Genomic DNA, 26,556 nt, shown 5'->3' with positions numbered 1-26,556 from the left:
CTTACTGGATTTAGCAAATTACAGCCAAACAGATATTTGAAGTCTGGTTCGCAGGCAGAATGGCTGAAACAAAAAAATCTATTTAGTCTGCAAAGCTTTTCAGAGTAGTCCTTGCATTAAACGTGGCTTTGGGAAGCCTGTCCCATTGCTAGATGGCTGACCGTGCCCCAGTGACTGCTCACTGTGTGTCTACAATGATATTTCAGTTCAAGAGCCCTTCTGAAACACATCTCTCATCTGTCCCCGCTTACTGCGTGCGGCTCCGTGACACGAGCCAGTCTTGGAGTGCATTGAGGGGATTCCTTTCAGATGAAGTTAACCAGGAAAACAAACTGTAGGAACAGCCCTGAGGCACTCCACTGGCTAACAGGCCTTCAGTCCACATGCCCATGCTAGAACTAGGTGGACATAAAACCCTTGGTGGGTCAGGCCTTCGGCATCACCTGCTTCATGCTACAGACTCACTCCCTTCAGCCACGCTGCTGACTGGTGTAGCCACCAGCCCCGATCACTGCAGTGATCCCCCTCCGTGGTGACTATGAATCAAGACGCGGACAACCCAAGGCAGCAAGGCAGGAGGCACAGCAGGGGCCAATATTACTTCTAGATGGTCAAAGCTTCACCCAATTCCATCCCTTCCAACCAAGAAACAAGCTGCAGAGGTGGCAGCTCAACGCAATGCTCCCTGCAGCAGTTCTTACTCTCCTGAGGAGGGAATTAATGCTGATTGATGCTTGCAAGTCTGAGGGAGGGGACCCTAGCCTTTCCCCTGGGCTGACAGGAGGCAGAGGCTCATGTCAAAACAAATTATTCAGGCAGAGCAGAGGGAGGTGACGCAGCTCAGCAAACAGCTGGGAGTGCAGGAGCAAGGATAGCACTGGGCTGGTAAAGGGTGTGAGCGTTTCAAAGCACTCTGTAATGATTCTAATAACCCAAAGCACTTAAAAATACACTTTAGTACTTACTGTTGGATTAATTTATTAGCAGAAAACATGTTTTGCTGTAAGGCAGACAATTAACAGAGAATTTCTGTAATTCTCAGTCAAGAGGCCAAATTATTACTAATAGTCAACACCTGCAATTAAAATGATTGCTCTGAAATGAATGGTAAAGACCCAAAATGCATATGGAAATTTCATACAATATATAAAATATATAACTTTTACATTTCTTAATTTTAAATACATTGCTCTTTTTATGTAAGAAACAAACATCCTAGAGTTCATTTGCAAGATATGCGCTGCAGGACATGTCCAATGTTCCGGGGCTCTCCGTGGTAAGCAGATGACAGGCACAGCAGTGCCTATGGAGTCCATGGGTTGAGAGAGAAACCCCATTCACGTTGTTCCTATTGGCCAGGGTATAAACCCTACTTTGTAATTCCAGTAAGAATTAAAGCAGTAGGGTTTTACTGGTAATCAGAGCCTATAGAAATTTGTGAGCCTCTGGAGGAATCTGTAGAAATATGGCAAGACAGAAATAAAGCCAGACTTCCAAGCCTTCAGCCCTACAAGCAATTCCAAATTTCATGGAAAGTTTTGTACAAAAATCCTCTTTTTAAAAACCAATAAAAAGTAAAGTCTTAACTCCTTATGAAGTACAGGTTACCAGCAGCATTCACTGCAGAGTAGTTATTTAATGTGTGTGATATTTGACTTGTATCTTGATTTATCTCCCAGTGTACCTAGGCCACCCATGATGTTTCAGGGACTTTTCAATTTCAGCTGTTCCTATACAGACTTCTTTACTGATTTGATACCAGTTGACTGATCAGTATAAAACTTGCAGAGGCCTTAAACCTACCCATTTTTACCCCCTGCTTCTACCTCAAGTAGAAAAGCATTGCCAATGGATTATGGAAACAAGAAGGTGGGGAGGGGTGGACTTTTTACTCTAATCTGGACAGTGTTCTTCTGACTTGTAGAAAAAAACAAGGGTAATTACTCTAACGCAAGATGCTTACAATAAGTGTGTGTGTGGGGGGGAAGGAACATGCCAAAGTAAAATATTTATGATTTAAAAACAGATTATAATCTTGCTTATGAAACACCAACATTTGACTTCAACCTCATGTGGAAGTTGCGAACAATGAAACTATATAATTCTTGATGAGAGGGAAAAACTGTCTTTCTGAGGTTTGTATAACATCCAGACCAATAACTTAATCCCCAGGCCCTGGACTCTGAATCTGACACTGAGGCACAGAGCTCTTGCAGCTGGATCTGCTGGTCTTAAGTTCAGGACCTGGGTTCCTCCACACCAGATGACAAGACCTGGTGAAGAGGCAGTTCAGCTCTTTCCTCATGAGTTACTGTGAAAAAGCACTCTTTTGTGGTGTGACACACAAAGGGATTTCACCATCCTTCCCTTACTTGACAAACAAGGTCAGATTTTTCTCCTTCACTCACTACCTGGTCCTGGGAAATTAAGTGTATGTACCCTGCTTAGCAAGACTGTGGTGGTGCAGGAGGTCAGCCAGCTGCCTGGTGACATTTCTGCTGCTAACTCTGCCCGCACCGCACTCAATCAGCAGCCCTTGAGTAGCCTTCAGTCTACCTAGGCTCAGAGAAACGTCAGCTTCTCCAGCTCCAGTGAGAGTGAATTTTCATGGTGGTAAGAGGATATAAGCATTCCCCAGTTCTAAAGTCCTGGTAGTCAAGAATGAAGTCATACTATGAGCCATGAGGGAGGAATCACAGCTCCTTGCTGCAGCTGCAAGCATCTAGAACTGTACCTGAAGTTGCAGGACCAGTAGCCAAACTGGGTGAGAACAGACTCCATGTAATTAATGCCACGTTAAGGATGCTTTGCACACTATCCAATCCCAGCCTTGCTATCTAGGTCCAACCTTTCCCAAAGCCTAAAAGAAACAAACAGAACCTACAGCAGCATCTTAAGACATGATTCCTCTTCCAGGACTTTAAGGAGGGCAGCAATGACAAGACGCATGAAAGAACTGTGAAAAGGCTGTTTATATATCCTACCAGCAGCAGCAGAAAAAGGTTTAAGGTGCTTGCACTTGAGAGCTGAGCAGAGGAGTGAACATAAAGTCTTTGAACGTTTGCTAAAACAAACAGCTAAAGGTCCTATTCAAAGAAGCAAACAGATAGGAGTAAGGAGAGTGACCTCTCAAGAGATGCTGGGTACAACTCTCCGTTCTGGTTACCCGTTACCTACCCAGCACCCCCTCAAAACTACCAACGACATTACACTGCAGTTTCAGTGGCTGTTTTAAAGTCACCCTTGCTCCACATGTAGTCATCCAAGAGACTGGCACCTGAAAAGATTCAGGCTATTCCACTGGTTCCATCCTATCTAAGAAATAACAGGACATCTCGTACTTTACTAGCTTCTCTAGTCCTAGAAGCCCATTCACGAAGATGAACAAAACCCAAACACTAGCAATCTTCACATAGTACATAGGGGCCAGTGAGACAGATGCGCACAGACAAATTCTTTCAGGCCTGCATCCAGAAGCTGCGAAAAAGCAAAGCTACTCTTTGTCTACATTAATTCAGATGGGATGCACTTGAGGAAGCACACAAAGCAGCAATGCAAGCACCACAAGACAAAATAGCTCTGCTGCTATGGTAGTTGGAAGAGGGTAGGTATGAGAGACAAGCTTGATCTCCAAATCACGTACCTAGCAACGATTGCCACCCCAATGGCTTTGTCTCCTTTATACAAGCAGACTATGCAAAAGCCGCTTTCAGGAACAGGAATAATTGCCAGTGATTGTTTATCTACCATTTCCTAGAAGATTCCCTTGATGATTGTACTTGAAGAACTAGGCTGTATTTCTGCATTCTGCTAGCCCAGAACTTTGAAATCTATTCCCTCAATACACCAAGCAGAAAAGATACCATTTTATTACTACTCTGATCTACCAGCAATAAACTTTCAGTATTTTTTAAATGTGTTAATTAGCCACCCAGTTACTTTCACAGAAAATACAAGCAGCATTTTTCCCCAGGAACTTCTAAATTAAAAAGACCTTCAGGTAATTCTGTAAAACATTTAAGACGTCATAAATAAACTTATTCTAAAAATCACTTTCCAAACAATAAATAAAACTCTTCCTTATTTGAAAGTGCAAACAGGCTGCATTATAAAAAGTACAGAGCAAGACTGCAGAAGTGCTTAATTATTCAATAGTGACCAAGACACAGTTTCTTGTTTTGGTGCTGCTGGTCATCTAGTGATTTTGTTTTCTGGACCCCATCTAAAGAAAAAAATACGTGTGAAACATTAATACAATAGTAAGCATAGTCTAAATACTCAACACATACAGGCACACTGGAATAACAGGGGGGGTGGGGGGGTGAGAGGGGGAGCTTGTCTTCCTCCCCATATAGATGAACACACAATAATCATAGTAAAAGAAACATACTAAGGAAAAATAGCAACTTAAAACAGTTCAGTGTTGAAATGCAAGCATACCGTCTTGAAGAAAACATTGTTAGAAAAATGAGCCCTGTTAAAGGTTGTCAAACAAAGTACCCCAGGATGAATCTTTTTCCAGCTGGGTCTAAAAACCATTAGCAGAGAGAGGGACAAACAAGCCCTAACATTTTGCAGTGATTACTAATGCCATAAACACTACTCTGGGCACTTCCCTCCCCCTCCCCCCCCCCCCCCCGCCCCCCGACTCATAAGGAAATAGCTAACAAAGAGACTTCTCCACTCATCTAGCTCACTACATGTTAGGAATTAGCTTGTAGTACATGGCTATTTATGTGCTACAAAAACCACCTTCAGTCTTTTTTATGCTCCTAGCATGGTGCTCAATGCTTTGAATAACTGCCAACTCCCTATCTTTACGCTCCATATCTTCACGCTTGAGGCACAAAAATTATTTATCTTCTTTTTCCACGTTATTTTTGCCTGTGGATAAGAAGTGTTTTAAGGACTGGTAGCTGACAGTAGATGCCAATGGTGGGTCCCTTTTGAAGCACAAAAGGTCTTCATCTAAACCCTGTTTTCAGAAGATGACAGCTCCCTTGCTACAGGGGTGCAGACTGACAAGGATTTTGTGGCCTTAGTATTATATATGTGTATATAAACACACAAAAATAAATGTTGATTGAAAAGCACTGTCATAGATTCTACTTCATAAGAGAAACACTGAAATGTTCTGCAGAACATATTTAAATGACTTGGAGGAGTCCAATTTCTCCTGAAAAAGAATGGCACTCTTTACAGAATACAATATAAAAAGTCTTTATGAACAAAATTTAAAGCATGATAAAGTAGTCTTGAAATGACTATGTGCAAACCAGCATATTGTCGACCTTGATAACAGCATTACTAGATTTTGTAATGTGTGTGCCAATGCCAAGCATTTGTTAAAACAAGCTTGTTTTTGACTTACCATTAGTTCATCTATTCAAAAAGCTCAGAGAAGTTTTCATAGCAAAATTTAACTAATTGAAATCAAGATTAATTAAGACTGATCAATCCCAGAGGGATTCAGGTACATTTAAAACTCGATCTCACTTATTGGCTTCAGTCATAAAATGAATTAATGAAAAAAACCTTACTTTCTCTGGTTGTGGGGTCATGGAATTCAAGGGCATTAGTGTGCAATGGATTTGGTTGCCACTGTTAAAAGAAGAAGAAAAGGTTTACTTATTCCAGAAGACAGAAGAAAGAGCAAAGAGAGAAAGGAAAAAGTATCCTACAGTCCTTCACTGTAAGGCATGACTAGGGATGAGGCGGGAAATGAAGTGCTCCCCCTCCAACACACACTTGCTTTGAGCATAAAAAGCTATTAAGGGATTTGTGGCCATTTACTCCCTTGAGAAGGGGAAATGAGCCTGCTCAAACCAACAGCAACTGCAGTTTGTCATGGTGAGCACCTTGAGCGCAGGAACACTTGGCCACCTTCAAAACCCACCACAGCTCTTTCAGGAGCTTGTTGGAAGGGCCTACAGAATCACACAGTGATCTCCCACATCAGCTGCCATGCTGTGACAGGGAGGCTTGGAGAGAACTTCAGAGTGTGAAGAGACCACCTCAAACACAGCAACAATTAGAGGGAAATCTGCAAGGAAATTACATCGCAGAAAACAGGCACACTCGGCTCCCCCATCTAGCATATGGCACAGCACTTGTCCCCAGTGTTGTGACACAGCAACCTCTCAGTTCCACTCACTTGACTGAACAGCACAAGAAAATGCTCTTCGATGCAGGTGACTGCTCACTCCAACCTCCCCCCAGTGCTGCCCAGAGTTTTTAGAATGTAGTACATTTAGACACGTACTGTAAATTTGCTTACACCCTCAAGTTCACCAAACTTCATATAGGATATGTCTGCTTTCTTTTTTCCAGCATCAATGTCTCCCGCATAGATCTGCTTGATACCAGCCCCTTTGATTAAAGGGACACATTCATCACATGGACATTTTGTCACAAATATCATGCTTCTCTCATCTGGCTTGATTTCTCGACACCTACAAGCAGTCAGAAAACAGAATTTCAGAGTTTATATCTTGATAGTTTTGAATGGTGACAAACTTGATACCTCACAAGAGAAAACGAAGTGTCATGTTATCTACTCTCAGAAGCGACTTATTCCTACTCAAGTGCACAAGCACACGACAACATCTGGTTTGGTTTTACTACCTGTGAGCCACACATCCATCCCACCTTCCCACACATGTCATGGTTGGAAGCCTCGATAATTGCCACACTTCCATATTTCAAGTTATAGCATGGTACTAGCAGGAAGCAGAGGCAGTGGCTTGTATCTGAAGGATAGCTGCCATGCATTGGAGTGCATATCCTTTAAAAACCAGGTTCACTTAAGAAGTCTGAGGAAACCTCAGAGTTGACTGTGTCCATGCACATCCAAATTCTGCATCACAGGCATAAACAAGACCACAATTGCAATCCACACTTCATCACAGTGACATCATGCGTTTGTCATGGAATTGTTTCTGAACTCTCTCATTCTTTTCTGTGGTAAAAATAAATCCATTACCTGAATGTCAAGGCATTCTGCTCCGCATGTATAATGTATCTGAATTTTCTGATTTCCCGATCCTTTTGTTTATCATCCATGTGTGGAAAATCAGCATATTCAGATCCAACGGGAAAGGCATTGTAACCACAGCCTACAAAATACATTGCTCCTGTTCCATCACAGCTTCTCTGCAACAGTAAGCAAAGCATCGAATTTAAACTAAGTCTAGTGGTGTGCAGTGTATACTTCATGCCAAGGTACAGCAGTTAAGAGAGAACTCGGTTCTTGCTAACTGCTCCATGCCTGTATGGAGCTTTTCCATTAAGCTCCATAGGAGCCGCACACGCAAACTGTACCACCACAGACAACACACTGCCACTAGGCTTTAGAGGCTTTCCTTTTAGCAAGTAATACTGATAGCAGGAACAAAAAGTCTGAATGATTTAGTCCTTAAGCCTTTCTGCAATGTACAAAATTAAAGACAGCTGGAATTAGTCTGTGGTACGCCAGAGACTGTTTCACCTGCCTCTCAACAGACCCAGTGACCAGTGGGCTGACAAAGTAGCAATTGGCAATTGAAATCAGAACAAGAAACAAAACAGCAATAAGCAGTTGATGACTGAAGTGCTAAAAACAAATGAAGAGTATGTTGCAGTGGCATAAAGAATGAGGTTTCCTGGGACTGGTAACATGCACAATCCGAGACATAAAGAAATAAAAACTTTATGTTTGGATGGGAAAAAGCACAGTAACACTATTTGCAGACAAATATTGCTGTGATCCAAAAAGGAATGTGCTAAAGCCAGTACAGCATTTCAACTGCAACAACAAAAATCCTCAAGAGATTGTCAGGCTATGATTGCGCTGAGATCTCTCCAAAAAAGCTGCAAAGAGGGACCACGCAGAGTAGGCATGTGCTGCCTGATCAGCAGCTGTGGCAAAACTCTGTAGCCAGGACACCTGGAATAACTGACAACGACTAGGGAAGCAAGCACACAGAAAAGCTAGGCAGAGACTCATTTATACTTCCCCTTCATCTTGACAGCGTAACAATGAACCAGTCATCAACTTAGTTAGTAAAGAACGAGAAGTGCAAGCTTTCTATAGCGCTGTGCGTGTGTAGGAAAACCCCACGTATATAAGCTTAAAGCCAAGTAACAAGCTCAAAGCAGATACATGTGTATGAATTGTGAGTGCAAGGAAAAGTAACTTTTTCAATACTTACTGATTTTTCTTCTGCCCAAATAATAGCTCCAACTCCTGTCTTATGATCCTCTAAAATACATAACATTTTAGCAGTAAATAACAACGGCCCCCATCAAAACTCTAGCATCTTTGCAAAGAATATATAATATATAAAATACATATTCAGATATATAATCACTTTCACTAATAAGATTGGAACTAGGAAACTTAATATAACTGTACTCAATGCCCTACTGGAAGGGTATTATTTCACTGCTCTTTTCTGAAGAAGTGTACATAATACGCTTAAAATATTGGGACTTACTTGAAACATCTTGTGAAACCTTCATATAAAAGACCCTCAGAGCAGCTTGGAGAATTTAAATGTCGTTGTATTCTATTTTCAGATAGGTGTTGGACACGTTGGCAGGGCAGGCTTTGCTAGCACTGTATGTGAAATACCTGCCCTGATTTTTTTCTTGGAAAGCTCAGTGCTTTCACACATAATACTATGTACCCCAGTGGAGTTTTTACTATTACTGCTGCTCCTGTTTCACAGATGTAGGAGCGGAATTCAGCAGCTTGCTCAAGGAAGTATTTGGAAGAAGACTGAAATCAGGAACTTGCTCTACTCATGAGACCCATTCTTCCTCCACTACTGTAACAACTCACCTGTCCGGTATGCAAGTAGTCTGGCCTGTATCATGCAATGCCTTGCAATTTCTTGGGGCAAACTCTGATGGTCTGTTTCATTTGTTCGCCATGATTCACTGTTGTAAAATCCAAAGCCGCCAAAGACAGGGACACTGGCAGCCACTGTTGCCAAGACCAAGACAAGATCTTTCATATTTTGCCTAAGGTTGCTGAAGTATGGATTTTCACAGAGGTTCTCCAGTCCTATTGTCATCAATATTTGCTTGTGCGTTTCCTCATTTGAAATTAGGAATAAACTTTCATACTCTTTTATTCTCTCTTGTCTACACGCAGTATAAAAGTCAGTATTCGAGTTAGCCTCAGATTTTGCTATTTTTTGAATAAAATCAAACTTGGTGGAAGTTTCTTCAATAAATTGCATCATATAGCACACCAAGGGCTGAAGCAACACACACACACGAGCACGACTATTTGACTTCAGTCTTTCTACTGCTTTGGCATCTAGCTTTGCATCATCAGTAGTCATGGGATTGGACGCCTCATTCTGCAAGCTGATTTCAGGATCTGCAGGCCAGTAAGAAATCCTGTTCACCCCAGCTGGAAAAGAAGATAATGCAGCAAAAGGAACCATGCAAGCACAGTGGAACATACACCTCATTTTCAACACACTATTGCCTAACCCTGTTTTTACTCCTTTACAGTCATGAATGCTGTTTCGATGGCATCTGGATAACAAAAATGCTAGCATATATGAGTATCAAGAGCTTATCAGACTTGATAATCAGACTACAGGCAAAAATTGGTATTTCCTATGTTCTAAGATCTTTGTGGTAGCCTCATTTTGCATCTTACCCACAACAGATACATTAACACGACACAAAAAAAGTTAGCACTAATAGAAGTTGCTGCTGAGAATAAAAAACAATACTTGCAGAAGGGCTGTACCAGCAGATGCCATTTCAGGAAGTGAATAATCTGACTTGTCTTCATCTCTCTTGGGAAAAGAAAACAAAACCATAAAGTACTCCCTGTAATTTCTGCATAAAAACCCCTTCTTCTGGTGCCACTGACAAGCAATGGGGGGGCAAGGAAAAATGTAGCAATCTAGGCCTACTCATCAGGCTTAGGGTTGCTCTGGCAAAGTGCAGCAGGTATGTCAGAATCTCAGCCGTGCATCCCAACCATGAGACAAGCATTACCAACAATAATAGTTGCACAGAGAAATAGGGTCTCAGTAGCAAACCCTAGTTTCTTGGTCATCGGCTCCAGAAAATGCATATTCAATACTGTTTTCGGCCTTGTGGAAAGTATCAGTGCTGGCGACACAAGTCAGGGATTGGCATTACAACTGGGAGAGTCCAAAGAGAAAACAGGCTTTCTGATACCACCAATCACAAGCATAACATTTACTCCTACTCTACTACAGTAGAGTACTGCTTACCGTTTACAATCATTTTTAAACAAGTCGAACACGGTTTTCTGGAAAAATAAAGATCACAGTTTTTAAGTCTTGATCCGTGTTTAATGAGTGCAATCTGGCCAGCATGCAAGTCTGTACTGGAACAATGAAGACCAATAATCTTCATGTTTTTCACCACAACTAGACCACTCTTCTTTACCTACAGAAAAATGCATTACTATTATTATTTTACTTTTTCTCAACATCAAGTCCATAGAGATGTTACGGCTCTTCCTTGGGTAACGGTAATCAGCCAGGATGAGAGCATATAGCTCTTCAAGACAAATTGTGATATGAATCATTAAATAATCTGTTACACTTCCTCTAAGCAGTATTTTTTTGGTGGTCTCCACACGTGCCTGTTAATATCAGAGTGCTGTGGCCATGTCAAACTTTGGGTAGGGCCTTGTCGCAAATTCCTGATTTTTCTGGTATTGCTTTGCCCATAACAAAACCCAGCAGCAGCACAGAAAATTCTGTCCATTATAGCTGAAAACCTCTCTGAATCATTCAGCATCTGGAAACACTCTTGAATTTAATTTCTGCCTTAAGTTTGACCATCCTGGGAGCCAATAGCTTCTCTAGCTTAATTTCTGTCTCTTCATTTATAGAAATGAATCCCGGTTCTAAAGAATCTTCCATGGAAAAAGTCTGCATACCACAGACAAGAGCTCTTACATCTGGATTCCCATGTATTGTTAGGAAACTGGATACAGGCTAGTTTGATGAAGCTGGTGAAACAGATCTCATTATGCAATCCAGCTGCTACCAGAACACTGGTGCCTTAGATCTGTAAGTTATTCAATTTCTTTGCGGTTACAGAAATGAGGCTATACTAAAACCCTACATATAACCCAAGTGCCATTCCTAAATGAATTACTAAATTTGAAACTGCTTTTGAAGTCTGTACGGCACTGCTCAGCTATCCCTCTTTCAGATCTAGTCTGGGACATACCAAGCTCTGAAAATTAGGCCTAATTGTCGCTCAAATTACTTTCCTATCTTTTCTTGCCCTGGCTGATACATGTGCTATGGATCTTAGCACATGGGTATGCTCTGCACAAACTAGTAATCATTTTAAAGAGCACAACAAGAACTCTGATCACAAAAGGAAATGCCCTGTACCAGAACACACTGAAAATCCCCCTCTACTTCAATGTGTAACTGGCAGTTATTTAGAAGACCCATTCTCAAGGATCGTTTCTTTTCACTGTCAATAAGGTAGTTATTTACAAGTTCTTCATCAACAAACATTTCAAGTATTTCTGTGCACCTCCACTGTACAAGAGAACTCTTCTACAATAATGAACATTGACATTTTAAAGAGTATCTCCACACCATCAACCACACTGATTTTAAAGTTATAATTAGTATATACTAAGAAGTGCGTGGTATACACCATGCCTCCTTTGTTACACTCTTCAAAATACCCACCAGCATTTTTTACTGTTTGCTTCACCTGTTGGGGGTATACTTGGCCTTTCAAAGTTTTTCAGGAATAGCATGCTATTTAACCATTTTGTTATTTTTCTCCCACCAGTGGATTTTTTTTCTACTTCTAAGAAATATTTGAAAAATGGGTATCAACTTTTTTTTTTACTGTTTTTTTTTCCCCCTCTGGACTATCTGTCATGTAAAGAGCAGTTAGGTTAAATTCACTGCAGGAGCTATTAGCATATGTTCAGAAAGACCAATTAACAGTAAATGCAGACATTTTACCTGTGATTTTTTCTGTTGCTCAGCTGAGGGAAAGAGCTCCATCCAGAGACTGAACAAAGTAAAAAGATTGACCTTAGAAAGTCTTGGCACTTGACCTGTCATTAGAAGAAAAAAAAAGACATATTTATTAAACAATATTTATAAAGAAACCCCACATTGTTGAACAATATTCTCCTAGTTTTCTACACCACTGCTGCTACAGAAGCTGGTTCTGCTATTACAGCAGCCAAATCCACGCTGTCCTCTTCAGGGCAGTAGTTGTCAACTCGGAATGCTCACATCTGGGTGCAGAGATCAGATTTGTGCAACAAGAGAAAGTGGTGAAACTTTCACAGAAATTCAATGAGTTAATTCTACTCAGAGGTGAAAAGCAGAAATCACAGATCAGATCCCACATAAGTTATGTGCTCAAATGATTCACTGATGCTTACAAAAATTTGAGACATAGCTTGTGATTCAGCTTCAGACTCACCACAGAAGACAACAAAAATATCTAGGCACGCATCATTATCTTACACTGAGACTCGCAGCAAGAGCGGACGAGCCATTGTGAAACCTTCCAGTTACATAAGTTCTGGGGAAATCTGCTTCTGTTTTTTTTACAGTCTGCTTAAATTTTGGTTAGACTTCGACAAAAATTCAAACCTATTGCTCAGGTTGTCCCTTCTGACTAAATAAGCAAAGAGGTAGCAAAGAATCTCTTCTCAGACCATCACCTTGTGCCATGTTGTGCTTCTACTCAAAATCTGGACATCATCCTGTGAGGGCCAGCGCTCGGCATTACCAAGTGTCCCACAAATGAAAAAGAAGGAAGTACTGCATTGTTCACTAATGCTTGTACCATTCCAGGTGTAAAGCTGTCTTGCCGCTCACACTTGGCAAGAAGTTAATTAAGTCTTCCAAAAAGCTCCAGTCCCTATTTCTCAGGGGTGCTTACAGAAAGCTGTAATGAACACATACTCCCCTGCAGGTCTCACGTGTGCTGTCTGACAATAGTATTATTGCTGGTTTTATCCCTTCCCACAAATGTTAAAGTTTTTGTGAAAGAGGAAAGGGTAGAGGCAAGAATAGAATAGAGAAAAACATTTAAGTAGTTCCAGCAGTTTGGAAGAGATATAATCAGATACTAAGAATCCTTTGGTGGGGAAGAGGGTTAGTTTACTGACATATCTGTGAACCCCAACAATTAGGACAGCAGATAAACATGCAATCCATGACTAGAATATAATTATCAGACAGTATTTAAGCAGCTTTTTTCACACAGAAGTGAGAGCAAAATTACTAGGGATTCTGGAAAGCAACTACAGGTCTCTCAGCAGCATCATCTGATTCCACACTGTCCACTACTCCTTAGGCTTCCCAGCTATGCTATCCCACTGCGTGCAAGCACTGCAAGGAGCACCTGGTTAGCAGAATCAGACAAGTGTGCTAGAAATGTCCATGGCAAATAGCACATGTGAAAATTTGTCATCACTTGTACTAAAACCAAACTGTGAAAGTAAGTCCACAAGCCAAATCTAAACAAGTAGAATTTGTTTTCTTAAATGGGCATTTGAATTCATTCTCATTACCGCCCCTGTTCACTCCTGTTGTAGTACACGCATGTACAGTTCCCAAATAGCAAGCTAAAATAAACAGTGCAATTTATACCAACTCACACATATACCATCATGTTTTCTAAAATGGACTACAGTTTGACATACAGTCCATTTCTTGGACCTAATCTGAGTGTGACCTGTCAAACACATGGGAAACAAACTGAAGAACGTACCGGTTCACAACCCTGCTGTGAATTGACATGAATTTATAATGAGAAGCAGAAGAATGTTATGATGAAAAAGGAAAGACCTGTGGTCACAGTCATCCTATCGATGCATCTGCATCTTTATTCACTTACGTAGTTCAATGTTCCCTTAAGTTCAACACAGTGAGGAGAACACTGATTGAAATGGAAAAAAAGGTAGAAGACATCTTACAGAATTTAAAGCAATTACAGAAGATTGGGTAAGAAAAGGAATCAGGCTCTTTGCTGCTGAGAGCAAAACCATATATGAAAGGAGCGCTCTTTTCAGGTGCATCAAGTCCTCACAGCTTCCCTACTTGACACAGCTCCCTAATTCACACAAAGGTATGATTTTATTCCTCCAGGTTATGGATTTCACTCCAGTGAGGCAAAGTATCCCCCAGGGAAAGCATGCTGTGAAGGCCAGTGTCAAAAACCTTGCTGCCTCCACACCTGCAAGCAAAAAGGAGCAGGGCACTGCCCATCCGGATGTGGCTGAGATACAGGATTATGCCGTGGCTGCAATGTAGGAGTCCCTAGTTCAAAGTCTGAAAGGCTTGTAAGAAGTCATCTTACAAGTAATGTGCTCTGACATCACCACGGAGGAGGAAATCAATGACATGAGTCTCCTGCCTGGGAAAAGGAAACTAGAAACTATTTTCAGACCTCATCTTCTTTGCTCGCTTGGAAGGAGGATTTTTGTAAAACTAGAAAGATACAAACCCCATTTACCCATCAAGGAGACCTGGCAGCACTGTTGTGTTCCTCAGTCTGAGAGCTATATATACAGCTCATGGTTGAGCTGTACGCACACACCACTTCCCTGGGACTGTAGCGATGGGATATATGAAATCTATCAAAATAATCCGCTTTGTCTGGGCATCCCCAGCTTTGTGAGAAAGTTGCTCTCTATTAATTTTTTGTACATGGGCCCTGCTATAGGGGTTAGTAAGAACACCCCTCAGAAGAAAAGCATTTTTATGCACATCACATTTTATACACGTTAAATATACATGGTATAGGGCTGCAAAAAGAAATTATTTTGACAGGGGGAGGGAAATGCAAAATACAAGCATATGTTATCAAAAAGCCTTATGAATAAGAGCACGGGCAAGCAGAGGGCAGAGGGCGGGGAATACTTTATTGCATCGTCTGTAACGGGCAGGAGCTCTCCATGAAACAGGAGTTGAGGAGGGGGAAGCAGGAGTTCTCTGAACAGCCCCGCGGAGGGAAATGCCTTACAAGCGCCCTGGCGAGAGGACAAACCGGGCGGTTCCGGGCATTTCGTTAAACGCCTCGAAGCAGCCGATGGGTGAGAATATACCCGCGAAAGGCCGGTCAGGACACACCCCCCACCTCCCTCCCCTCCCCGCCCGCCGTTATGCCCGCTCCCCACCGCGGCGGGGCTGCGGCTCCCTCACAACCGGTGAAGGCCCAGGCCCAGGCCCAGCCCCCCCCCCCCCGCCACCAGGCCCCCCATGGCGGGCACGGGGCGGCGCTCACCGGCCATGCTGTCGGTCTGTGTGCTTGCCGCGCTCACCCGCGGCCCCCCCGCCGCCACCGTCTCCTCTGCACCATGCATGGGTATCGGTATCGGTGCCGGTGCCGGTGCCGGTGCCCTCTCCCTCACCCGCCCCGCCCCATGGCAGCCCCGCTCCTCCCTCAGGGCGTCGCCGCGGCGGGGGCGTCCGCATGGCAACCGCTACTGACGGGCGGGCGCCTCGGCCAATAGGAAGCGGGAGTGGGAGGAGAGGGTGGGGCTTGATGGGAGAGGGCTGGCCGGCGGCTGAGGCGCGGCGGCAGTTCCTGGGGACAGGCAGGTTTCGTCCTTCGTAGCGGGATTTGAACGTCTGTACCTCACCGCCCCGCTCCCCTCAGCGCGGTTTCACCCCTCTGGGGGCCGGGGTGCCTCGGCGGTGGCTGTCTCGCTGACCTCTGCCCGCCGGGGTGCGGCGTCAGGGGGAGCCTTGGCCTCCTGCACCGCAGCACCGGCCGAGGCCCTCGTCCCCGGCCGGGCCTGTGGTGGCCTCCCGGGGAAAATTCAAGCCCTCAGAAAAAAGGGATACCCTGGCCGGGACCGGTTCAGGTGTGCTCCACAACACAGAAGTTGCTCCTGTAGCCAGCTTCCAAGCAGGTTGCTTGTAGGTTTTCTGTTTGTTGGGATCGTTTCTCTTGTGTCTTACTAGATGTTTTGCTAATTTAACTACCTCAGTTAAGCGTGTGGGAAAAAATTGTGTTCCTTTCTATCATTGCTGCAGCACAACCAGTCTTCAAGAGAGATGTTACACTGGCAAAACCCATCCTTTCAATCTATGCTGCTTGCTTCCTCTGGGGAACAAGAACAGAGCTTCCCCAGGTGGTGGTTTGTTGGTAGAAACTCTGTCTTTCCAGTGCAGATTTATTACTTGGTGTAATTACATCTGTGTAGGAAGATGAGCAAGGCTGCCTCAGTATAGAGCGAGCTATGAAAATGGATTTTTTTTTCCCCATGTTTTAACATAGGTGTTGACTAGACCAAAACTCTTCATCGTGTACGAATTGATGTTTAGACTCAGGAAGATTGGCTCTGGGATTGCTAATTTGACTATCCAAGGCCATGGTGAGAAAAAGGTTGGAAGAGAGCAGAAAAAGGTTGGGATTTTTTTCTGGGTTTTTTTTGTTGTTGTTGTTTCTGTGTTTGGTTTTGTGTTTTTTTGTTGTTTGGGGGTTTTTAAAACGATTTTTGCCTTGATTTGAGTCAATAATTAAGGGTATATTTGCTTCTTGAATATAAAGGCATTAGGCTCCTGAAGGATGAGCTGGTTTGATGGTATTTGACTGCCTCTGTTCATGGGCTAACAGGTTAATGGAAATTAAATTAGAATATATCCAGACTTCATATTTACTATCTTTTCTTCTATGAAGAGTATGACTTATGATTAACTGCATAATTCTTATTGATTACAAAAGGGGCTGTAGTATGCAATTGCTTCAAGATTTTGAAATTTAATACAAGGGAATTACTTCATTCCAAAACTGTGTACATTTATAATGAAACAATTAATGGTTTGTGGAGGGAATGTGATGCATCCCTGAAAGTGGTTGAGGTCTTAGTTAAAAGTACAGGAAGTCTTATGGTCCCAGAAGGGCTGTGGACAAAGACTGGACTAAAGAAAAAGAGGAGAAGAATCAATTGTATGTTGCAGTCATAAAAAAATAAATGCCCAAATCCTTTTCCAGAAAATAATGCTCAAAGAGCAGGCTTTCAGAAGGAACCCAGTGCCCACAGAAGGACACTCAGACTTTTTGCCTTGCTTTGTGGATTGAATCTCTTGACAAGGCTGTGGAGAGATGAAGAACAGCCAAGGTACTGCCAGGCAAATCTGCTGCACAGCTGAGGTGAGGTTAACATCCCCTAATTAGTTTGCCACCTGGGTTTCCCCTTCTTTTTTCTCTGGCAAGAGACTATTTTCCTGAAGCGATGTATGTGGGATTGAAGGGCAGATGGCTTTTTTTCCTCTCTGGGAACTCTGTTAAAAATAATGACTGTCAAGAGAGATTTGAAAATGCAGCTGAAATTGCCCTTGTGACATTTCCAGGAATGTTAAGTTGAGATGCATTTGATGGCTGGTGTTCCTGAAGTAGCTGGGCCTCAACAGAGAGGCAGTATCACACTGTCTCAGAAAAGTTTGGAGTTTTTGCCAGGGAAACAGTGCAGAAAAATATGCTTGTGAAAGTCATCTCCCCCTGAAAGTTATGTTTGTGGGTGTTTGTGCAAGTGCCATGCTTAATACACTTTAATTTATTCTTACTTAACAGATGTGGTTTAATTGTATGTGGTATTTTACGCTCTGAAGAGAATTCAATATTTGTGTACTGCTATGGAAGTGTAAGAGAAGCAGGAAGAAGCCCAAGACTGACACACCACTTCATGCCTATGCAAAATTAACTATCTGTCTGCTGTCTCATCTCCCCACTCCTAGGAACTGCTGTAAAACTGTGATGTTTGGGTTGTGTTGGTGCTCTGAACAACTGTGGTTAACTGGGACACAATTTTGACTGTCTCATGTAGTGGCCAAGAATACAGTTTCAGAGTTTAGAGGTGTTTACCTTTGCAGGAGACTACAGCTACCTGCCTGGAGGGGTCAGCCAGACTGGAAGGGAGTGCCAGGAAGTTATTTTCCACAACAGGCATCTCAGCTGCAAATGGTGCAGCTGGAGCAAGAACTAGAGCCTCTGCTACTATCCTTCACTTTCTGGTATTATGAGGGATTTGGGGTTGTGCTCTGGTGGTTTATTCAGCTTTCACTGTAGGCATCTAGAGGGATCAGACTTCATTAATAAGTTCTGCTGGGCTTCATGCTCTGTATAAACCAAGGCATCTACCTATGGGCATTTTGACCAGAGCCTCTTTGGTGGAGTGTTTAATGTCTCTGCCACTTTTTTAAATATCAGGATATGTAAAAGCTTCTCTGTGGTTAAGGTTTATGGATTTATCTCCAAAAAATACTATCATATATAAAAAAACCCAAAATAAGTCTTCAGAGTCAGTGACTATAAAAATTCCATCTTGAATTTCAGAAGTGAGTCATTAGTCCTTTTAGTCTAGATAGTCTAGGACGAAAAGGACTAAAAATGACTAAAAGGATTCCTGAGTATGTGACCTAAAGCAATACAGAATCTTTTGTGAATCTCAAATAAAGTCAATATAAACCTAGAAACTGGATGAGAGCATGAATTAGGTTATGAATTGCTTCTCTTTGAGGATCCTTTTGTTTCCTGTAAGGCCTAAAATATATTCCTTTGCTGTGCAAGTTACTGCTTATTACATGACTATTAAAGATGAACTTTTTTCCCATTTGGAAAAATTCCTTTCTAGGCCCCGTCTTTGTGAAAGACTACAAAATGATGTGCGTGTTTCCACTTACCAGTTTCCCAAATGTGTCTGGGCTGTTGCTGAAAGGAGAGGAGAGACATTTTCTATTAAAATAGATCTGCAGCAAGCTAAATCTGGTGGGTAATACCTTTCAATATGATTATCTCCTGGTATCCTGAAACCAAACCAATAAAGTCACCCTGCTTTGTTAAATTTTATGATGTTTATTCCACTGGGTTGGAAAAACAGCTTTTTCTCCCCAGTAGCTTGTTGATTCAGGCCACTGTTTTTTGACTTGTGTGCTTAAGTGCTTCCATTTGCAGCTGGGCATGGAGGTGGGGTTTTCAGGGGTCAACAAGCCCAAAGTAAGTGGAAATCAATTTCACAGCAACAGTTACCTGTAAGTTGCAATTAGTTCATCATGCTAACTGTCTTCTTCATAAGTAGTCCTCTTCAGAAGAGAGGAGACAGCGTGATTTACAGATATGCCTCATTCTACGCTGTTTTTTTTGTCTAATGCTCATCTTGAACTTAAAAGCTCTCAATGGACTGGGACTAAAGGATTTGTGTTCCTCTTTGCTTGCCACCAAAAGCTGCAGTTAAAAGCTACAGAGGGCAGCTGATGACAAGCATCTCTGCACTCATTCACTCCCAGACCAAGAAGGACCATGTCATTCCCTAAAAATCTGTCTAAATGAGAATGGCACCAACCCCAGTGCAAAAAGCATCCCTGCCCAGGGACTAAGTGTAGAGGAACATAATGAGGAAAATGAGTTCTTAGCCTTGCTGTCCCTTTTGTATACAATTCAAGGCAATTCAGCCTTTCCAGTTAACCAGTGTGTTAGCCTCTGAACTGCCATTTTGAGTATGTCATTTTACAAGTTGGCAAGAATGTCTGGATGGGCCTTTTCTGCTTGAATCAGACCTGCTGGAAAAAAAACTGCTTCTCTCAACAGCTGCAGTTTGTTCCTGCATCTGTGTCTTAAAAACCCAATTCATTCAAGTGATTGATTGCTTAACACCCCTCTCCCCCCACCCCCCACCTTTTTCTTTACTTAGCAGACCCATTTGCTAGGATTTCTCATTCTAAGTGCCCTGGAAGGCTCTCTTCTCTGATGTATTATGTTTTGATCTAGTAGATGAGAGAAATCCCATTCTTAAAGCTCGCTCTGCCAAAATGTCCTTTGGAAGTTGTCATGTCAAATTGTCATGTTGTTTGTGTTCCCAGACCTCTGACCTGTTTCCATTTAGGAAGGCACCCTGTGATACCTTCAGTGCCAGGAAACTGTGTGATTATCTTGGCTGGTGAGCTTAAGGATTTTATCCTCTTGAATAATTTAATAGCCATTTAATATGACAGTGTTTGCAGTGTTTACTTAGAATTTACTGAGCTGTTTTGCTGGGTTTTTCTGGTGGTGCTTGTATCACTGTTGGTATATTTTTGCACCCTTGTCTTGATGATATCTGTGGACTGGGAATCTCATTGCTCATAGAATCATAGAATGGTTTGGGTTGGAAGGGACCTCAAAGATCATCTAGTTCCAACCCCCCTGCCATGGGCAGGGACACCCTCCACTAGACCAGATTGCACAAAGCCTTCCAGGCAGGGGGCCTCCACAACCTCTCGTCACGGCTTCTTTTGGGGTTGATTTGCTGAGAAAACTTATTGCTGCTTGGCAGTTACCTGATTTGCAGTGTCTTTCTGCATCTGTGCACCACAGGTTTTAGATCCTGAAACATGGTTTCCTGCACTACTGATCACCCTCTTAATGCAGATGTCTTTACACCTACCCCAGAGTCTTAGCTGGAGTATAATGATATACAGTGAAGCTGATAATCTGTTTCAAAACTAGTAGGAAGAGCTCGCTGTGCTTAATTCCTGGGGTTTTGGATCTTTATTCATCTCTAATAGTTTTACTCTGACCCTTGGTTTGCCTTCTGGATTTAAAAAAACCCCAACCCTCCTTGTAGAGAATTTTATCAGTGAGCTATTAAACATCACTGTAGAAGCTAGACCCATCAGTTCATATAGGAGATATCTGCTATTTGTACCGTGCAAGTACAGCAAGCTTCTTTTTATGTCTGCAGGCTGTGTTTAAGGAGTTTGTGCTGGTGATACGTTTTTTGACAACTCATTAGAAGAAAGCTTTTGCACTGCTCTCGGGCAAAACCAGACACATCCTTCAGCTTCATCAGTCTGTTAAGTATGAAAAAAGTATCTGTTAACCTAATAATTGCAATGACATCAAGCAAGCAAACAACCAGGAATTAATTACATTAATTAAAACAATTAAGAGAGGAAAATTAATAAAAATTATAAATTGTTATAAGCAAGATGGCAATTTCTTCCTTCCAGTGCATTGCATTAAGAAGGAGCTGTATGTACTGTCCCCCTGTTGGAGGACAGGCTTTCACCTAGGGACAGAGGCATCTGCTGCACATCAGCTCAGTGCTCCAATGGGACATAAACATGGGAGCTCTGACACTCCAGACTTAGTTGGGTTTGCTGCAGCTCTGTTCTCTGCAGCTGCTGTGTTTCACCTCTGTGATGGATGCGCTTGACTCCTTGATGAAACTTGTGGTAGTTTGGTTCATCCTCCAGAGGAAGCAAAGGCCTTGGCCATACCTGGGCCCAGAACTTCTCTAGTTCCACCCTGTTCTCTGAAACCCCCCACAGGAACAGGGTGACATGGTGAGCATTGATGCGTATGGGCTTGGAAACTGAACACTGACCACGCAATTAACACATGAATAGCAGGTGGTTCTTCCAAGACTCATTTATCGAGGAACAAAGCAACCTGTGGGTACAAGGAGTCTCATGCTTACCTTTTCCAGCACGTGTACCAACCACTGACTACGCACCAACCACTTTATTCCATAAAAATGACAGCCTGAGTGAGCTGCCTTTGAGGTCGCCCTGCTAAGCAGCTGGCTGCACAGCAGTGATCTCCCCTTGAGCTGGGACACCTCTCAAGGTCACTCCTTGAGACTGAGAGACCCCTTGCCAACTGCAGATCTTTGGTAAGTGACCAGTATCGCACGTAACCTTGTATTATAGCACACTAAGATTTTTGTACTGGTAACTTTGGATCGTTATTATATCCTCTGCAGTAAGTAACAGAGCGAGCCTTGCCATCAAACTTTAAGCCTCACTACTTCAGTAAAACTACTTTTGCTGATACCTTTGGCAGCGGTTCTTCAAGCAATCTGTGCACCACCACCACACCCCCCCTGCAACAGCTTCCAATGTGTCTACTCTCTGTGAAGCCATCCGTGTTCCTAGTTTTTATCTGTTGGAAGCAGCAGAGGGTTGATGTTCCTGTATAGTGAAGGTCTCTTTATTTAGACACAGTAAAGACATGGTGTTGCTCTGGTATCAGAAAGGCAGGCAGGTTTGGGTCGTGAAAGATTGCAGAATGAGAGAGGCTAATCCTATATCCATGCCCATGCACTGGTCATCCGGAGTAGCTGCTGATTTAGATGTCGTGAATGTATGTATTCAGCAGCTGAGTAATGAACTGTTGTTTCACTGAGCCATATTAACTGACTGCATTTTATACTCATATTACGTATTTAATCTGCAGTGCTGTCTAATATTCCTTCAGATACTTGCATGTGCATACACACATCTTTGTAGATGACAGGAACACAAGAATTTGTTGAGGCATTGCTACTGTGCTTTGAATCTATGATGTTAATTAACACAGATTAACTTTTTAATTGCCAACAATCAGTGGTGTCCTCTTGATCAAAACATTAAGACAGTACTTTGTGTTACAAACTATGGCTTGGGAAAAGATAAAAATACACCTTTCAGAAGTGGCTGGGATAAATGGCAAACATTTTCCACATGTTTAAATTCTTTTAAGAAACTGTTTGTATAACTGACACAGATAACAACCCGGATATCACACAAACAAAACCTGTGAAAATGAACTTGGAACAGACGGCAGAGTGCTTGCTTTATAAAGCAGCTTACTGAAGTACGTGCAGTGGAAAGGGAAATATTTAGAGCGTGTGGTGGCAGGAGTGTGATTTGTGACAGCGGAGATGTTGTGCAGGGAAACCTGCCTTGAGCGGGAGCCCCTCTGACAGCCCAGCCCTGGGGACGTTACTGTGGGCAGGTGTGATGTGGTTTCAGCCGATCTCATGGGGCACAAGCCAGGGCATGTTGGCTATGCCTAGACTGCAGTATAAGAGTGATCTTTCAGGTGGCTGTAAGAAGGCGGCGTCACTTTTTTCTCAGTTTCCATCTATACAGCTCCTATAGAGTCTTTGCAGGTAGGCATGCTGAGGGTACTGGCCTGGTGGTTGTTGCTGACACCTGAGCTCCAAGGTGCTGTGCAAGCCATGCCTGCTACAGGGGTTTAATATAGAGTCTGGTGCTGAGCGTGGCTGGCTGTGACACAGCACAGAGCTTGGGCATCTTCCTGCCTGCTCTCCTACCACAGGTCACCCAGCCCGGTTTCCATGCTTCGCCCTGCTGCAAGCGGAGACCAAAGTAGCACTGAGGTGGGAGATCCAGGCCCAAGGGCTCAGCTCCTGGGGGTGCTTTTTGGCCCCCAGTATTTCAGTTTTGGAAATACTTGCTTCACCAGGAGAAGGTGAGGCACTTGTGGCTTGTCCTGCTGGGCAAGCTGCAGGGAGGGTAAAAAGGAGATGAACCAGAGACCTCCTAAAGCCTGGGCTTTTAAGTTTCTGTGTCACACTCTTGCACTCACTGCCTTTTTCATTGCTTTGAAAAAGAGCAAGATTAGGAACCGTGGAAAAGTCAGTTTGATGGCAATGAAGACAGCATCTGTCAACTTCACAAAATGGGGGCGGCAAAAATGGCTGTGCAAACCCTCCACCTCTCTCCTGCTGTAGAAATCGTAGGCTGTAGTCCTTCCCTTGTGGGAGGGGAGTTCAGCATCCTGCTGTGCTGGTGGGATGCAGCACTGCTGGTAACTGGGTTATGAGCAGCTTTTTTCATGCTGGTCATTGGAAGCAGCTAGTGATCCCTCTTTCTTTCTCCTAACAGGGCCATGTTCATGCTGACAGCCTGGAACCAATCGCTTTTGCAGTTACCTACAGATACTTGGAGTGCAATGCTTGCCTGGTTATACTTTCTAGTAAACAACACCGCTATGGCATGGCGGACACATCCTGCAAGGTGGTGAGCATCCCTTGGCTGTCTTAGAGTTCCTCCTGAATGGTGCTGAGCGCTAGCGGGGTCCCCTGGATGCTCAGCAACCACCCTGAGTTTGCTCCACTGGCTTCAACATGAGTGTAAGGTTTTGGGGGCATTCCACACCACCCTGCCCTGTGGGTCTGCAACCCAAATTCATTCACAGTTCAGCTCCCCTGAGCTCTGGCATGGGATTTTGTCCCCTGTCACTCCTGTGATAACGGTCGCGATATCCGAAAGGCTGCCCAGCACAAAACCAGCACCCCGTCTGCTCTTTCAGTCTGCAAACCAACAGAGACAATTTCTTCTAAGGTTGTCTTTTTGGGCATCAGTTATAATGCAGTGATGTGTGCTGTCAAACAGTCTGACTTGAATTTTTCTCCCAATCTGTAACAGAGATTACCTGACAATTTTTTTTACTGTTATGTGTTTCTTTTGACGGCTCTGTCCCATGTTTTGGTGACAAGGAAGCAAGAAGTCAAATTTGTTTCCCTATTTAGAAATAAATGCAGTGATCTTAGAGCCCAGACTAAAATGAAATACACTTGATATTTCCACATGGAAAGGTGACCTGGAGCCAGATTGCTCCTCGCACACACATGCACTTTACAAAGCAAGAAGTGTCTGAAAAGAAGGAAACAAACTGAAAATGAAGACTCTGTCTATTACAAGCTCCTGACAAGAGCTGTTGTTTCTCACCAACAGCTGCAAAATGGACTTTGGAGACCAAATCAGTTAGCGAAGAGAAAATAATAAGGAGGGAATAGACCATACAAGGAAGAAATGGAGCTGGGTGGGTCTCTTCTGTGTGGAAGGGGGGTCTGCTCCATGGGACCACCTCCTGCTGCTCTTCTGCATTTTCCTATACCTTTCTAGGCTTGTCTCAGCCAGGGCTGTTTTCAGGCAACTCCATCCTCCCCTGCTTCCCTCCTGTTATCAGGCTCTTCAGGAGGGATCTCCCTTCACAACAAGTGACATGGAAAGGAGCAAACGTTACCACGTTCTGAGTCTGTTCCTTCTTCATCTTTATGGTAACTTCCCAGAGGCAGGAAAAATGTGCCACTGCTCCACGTGGGAGCAGCTCGCCTTATCTCAGCTCCCTTAGCCTAGCTTCTCAGTGCAAGGGCTAGGTCTGAGGGCAGGGATCCTGCAGACCTGCGATAGTGCAATAGCTGCTGAACAGGGATCACGTGTTTCCGTCTGGGCATGCAGAGAACTCATTTTTGTGAAGGTCTCGCTGAGAGAGCTAGTGTAAGGGAAGGGGTGAAGGCCCCTCCATCTTCCTCGATGGCTGAAGGCAGCAGCCTGCCCTCCTGCCCTGACCCAGCAGGGCCAGTCCCTCACGCTATGGTCAACGCACGGGTTTGCTCCAGGGGAGCAGCATGCTGGGGGTAAGTGAATGAGACAGATAGAGCTTGTCCAGGTCAGCCCAGCAGGCTCTGCTGAACTCTGTTGAAATGAAGCACTGTGAAGAGGTAATGCCTACAAGCCTCAAATAACTTCCAGGGCTGAGAAGGAGAGAAGACTGAGAGGGGATCTCATCAACACTTATAAATATCTAAAGGGTGGATGTCTAGAGGATGGGGCCAGACTCTTTTCAGTGGTGCTCAGTGACAGGACAAGGGGCAACAGGCACAAACTGGAACAGAGGAAGTTCCATCTGAACATGAGGGAAAACTTCTTCACTGTGAGGGTGACCGAGCACGGGGACAGGCTGCCCAGAGAGGTTGTGGAGTCTCCTCCGGAGATATTCAGAACCCGCCTGGATGCGATTCTGTGCAACCTGCTGTAGGTGATCCTGCTTTAGCAGGGGGGTTGGACTAGATGATCTCCAGAGGTCCCTTCCAAGTTCTACCAATCTGTGAATGCTGTCTGGCTCGGTGTCAGCAGAATGGAAACTGTGAACTAAGGAAATATTCCCTATGCTGTGCTCAGCTGCTGCAGGAAAGAGGGACACAGAGCCTCTCTCCAGATTCCTCTTCTGTGGTTATGGACAACGTCCACTTTCACAGGGTCAAAACACAACTTGCCTGGGGCATATTTGCACAGCACAGACAAAGAGCAGACCTAAATTCAAATTGGGGAACTGATTTCCTTGTTAAGATGGGCAAAATTTGTTGCACAGGAGTTACACATTTGTTGGGCCTTATGCTTCCCTTCATAATCAGTTTAGCTGCAGGCCAGTCCGTGCTGGTATCCTTGATTTACAGCAGAAGCCAGGCCATTTTTGTGTTGCTTTCAAAGACTTCCTGGAATTGCTTTGCAACCTCTGCAGAGCCTCAGAGCATGGCAACATTGCAGTGTCCTGCAGTGCGTGGGTACCACTGATACAACAGCAGGCAGGTACTGAGTCTTGTGGAGCTGTCGTGGGCTTCATGACACTGAGCAGGAACATAAGCATTTGTAGTCGTCTGACATCATAGCTGAGTTTCTGAGAGTGCTGATGTAGACGTGATTCGCTTTTGCTGTGGCAACTATAAGACCCATTAGTGGCTGCTGCTTGGGAGGGCAGGGTGCGAGGGCATCTGGGATCCCACCATCCTTTGTGTTCTGCTGTGCTGCTCCTTGTCATGCAGGATATCTTAAATAGGTTCTGGAAAAAAAATTAGTTAGTTTTATGCTTTTGCTGCCTTTTATCTCCTACTCTGGCCAGGGCGGCTGTCATCTCTGATACAGCGATTGCACCGCCCTCCAGAGGGATCCGAGTGCCTCATACAGCGTCCATCCACTGGTGGTGGTTCTCCTTCCATTCCAGGTGAATATACAATCT

General features: G+C 43.6%; 1 protein-coding gene and 1 long non-coding RNA gene across 6 annotated transcripts; one reads left to right on the top strand and one right to left on the bottom strand.

Annotated features, from left to right (window-relative positions):
- Positions 1 to 965: 965 nt before the first annotated feature.
- Positions 966 to 15,401, bottom strand: CDADC1 (cytidine and dCMP deaminase domain containing 1). Of its 2 annotated transcripts, none has more exons than XM_075741860.1 (9): positions 15,268 to 15,401; positions 11,982 to 12,076; positions 10,245 to 10,422; positions 8,822 to 9,400; positions 8,190 to 8,239; positions 6,983 to 7,152; positions 6,263 to 6,452; positions 5,541 to 5,601; positions 966 to 4,222 (listed from the first exon to the last, which is right to left on the bottom strand). In XM_075741860.1, exons 1-9 carry the CDS (start codon positions 15,344 to 15,346, stop codon positions 4,149 to 4,151), a joined length of 1,476 nt encoding a protein of 491 aa, XP_075597975.1. In that variant the 5' UTR covers positions 15,347 to 15,401; the 3' UTR covers positions 966 to 4,148. The 2 variants fall into 2 exon arrangements, with proteins under 2 accessions (XP_075597975.1, XP_075597976.1); XM_075741861.1 differs by having other exon boundaries at positions 3,997 to 4,222; positions 6,278 to 6,452; positions 15,268 to 15,378.
- A 129-nt stretch (positions 15,402 to 15,530) lies between these two features.
- LOC142599890 (uncharacterized) lies at positions 15,531 to 24,015 on the top strand. Of its 4 annotated transcripts, XR_012833319.1 has the most exons (5): positions 15,531 to 16,395; positions 16,984 to 17,142; positions 17,563 to 18,756; positions 21,147 to 21,640; positions 23,640 to 24,015. It is a non-coding gene; the product is annotated as an uncharacterized LOC142599890 (long non-coding RNA). The 4 variants fall into 4 exon arrangements; XR_012833320.1 differs by lacking the exon at positions 23,640 to 24,015 and having other exon boundaries at positions 21,147 to 21,795; XR_012833321.1 differs by lacking the exons at positions 21,147 to 21,640; positions 23,640 to 24,015 and having other exon boundaries at positions 15,549 to 16,172; positions 16,267 to 16,395; positions 17,563 to 18,832.
- Positions 24,016 to 26,556: the final 2,541 nt, after the last annotated feature.

This window comes from Balearica regulorum, chromosome 1 (genome assembly GCF_011004875.1).
Source record: "Balearica regulorum gibbericeps isolate bBalReg1 chromosome 1, bBalReg1.pri, whole genome shotgun sequence".
In the NCBI taxonomy this organism is placed as follows: Eukaryota; Metazoa; Chordata; class Aves; order Gruiformes; family Gruidae; genus Balearica; species Balearica regulorum.
The sequence above is the reverse complement of the archived record's forward strand: the minus strand, read 5'-3'. Positions and strand labels throughout refer to the sequence as shown.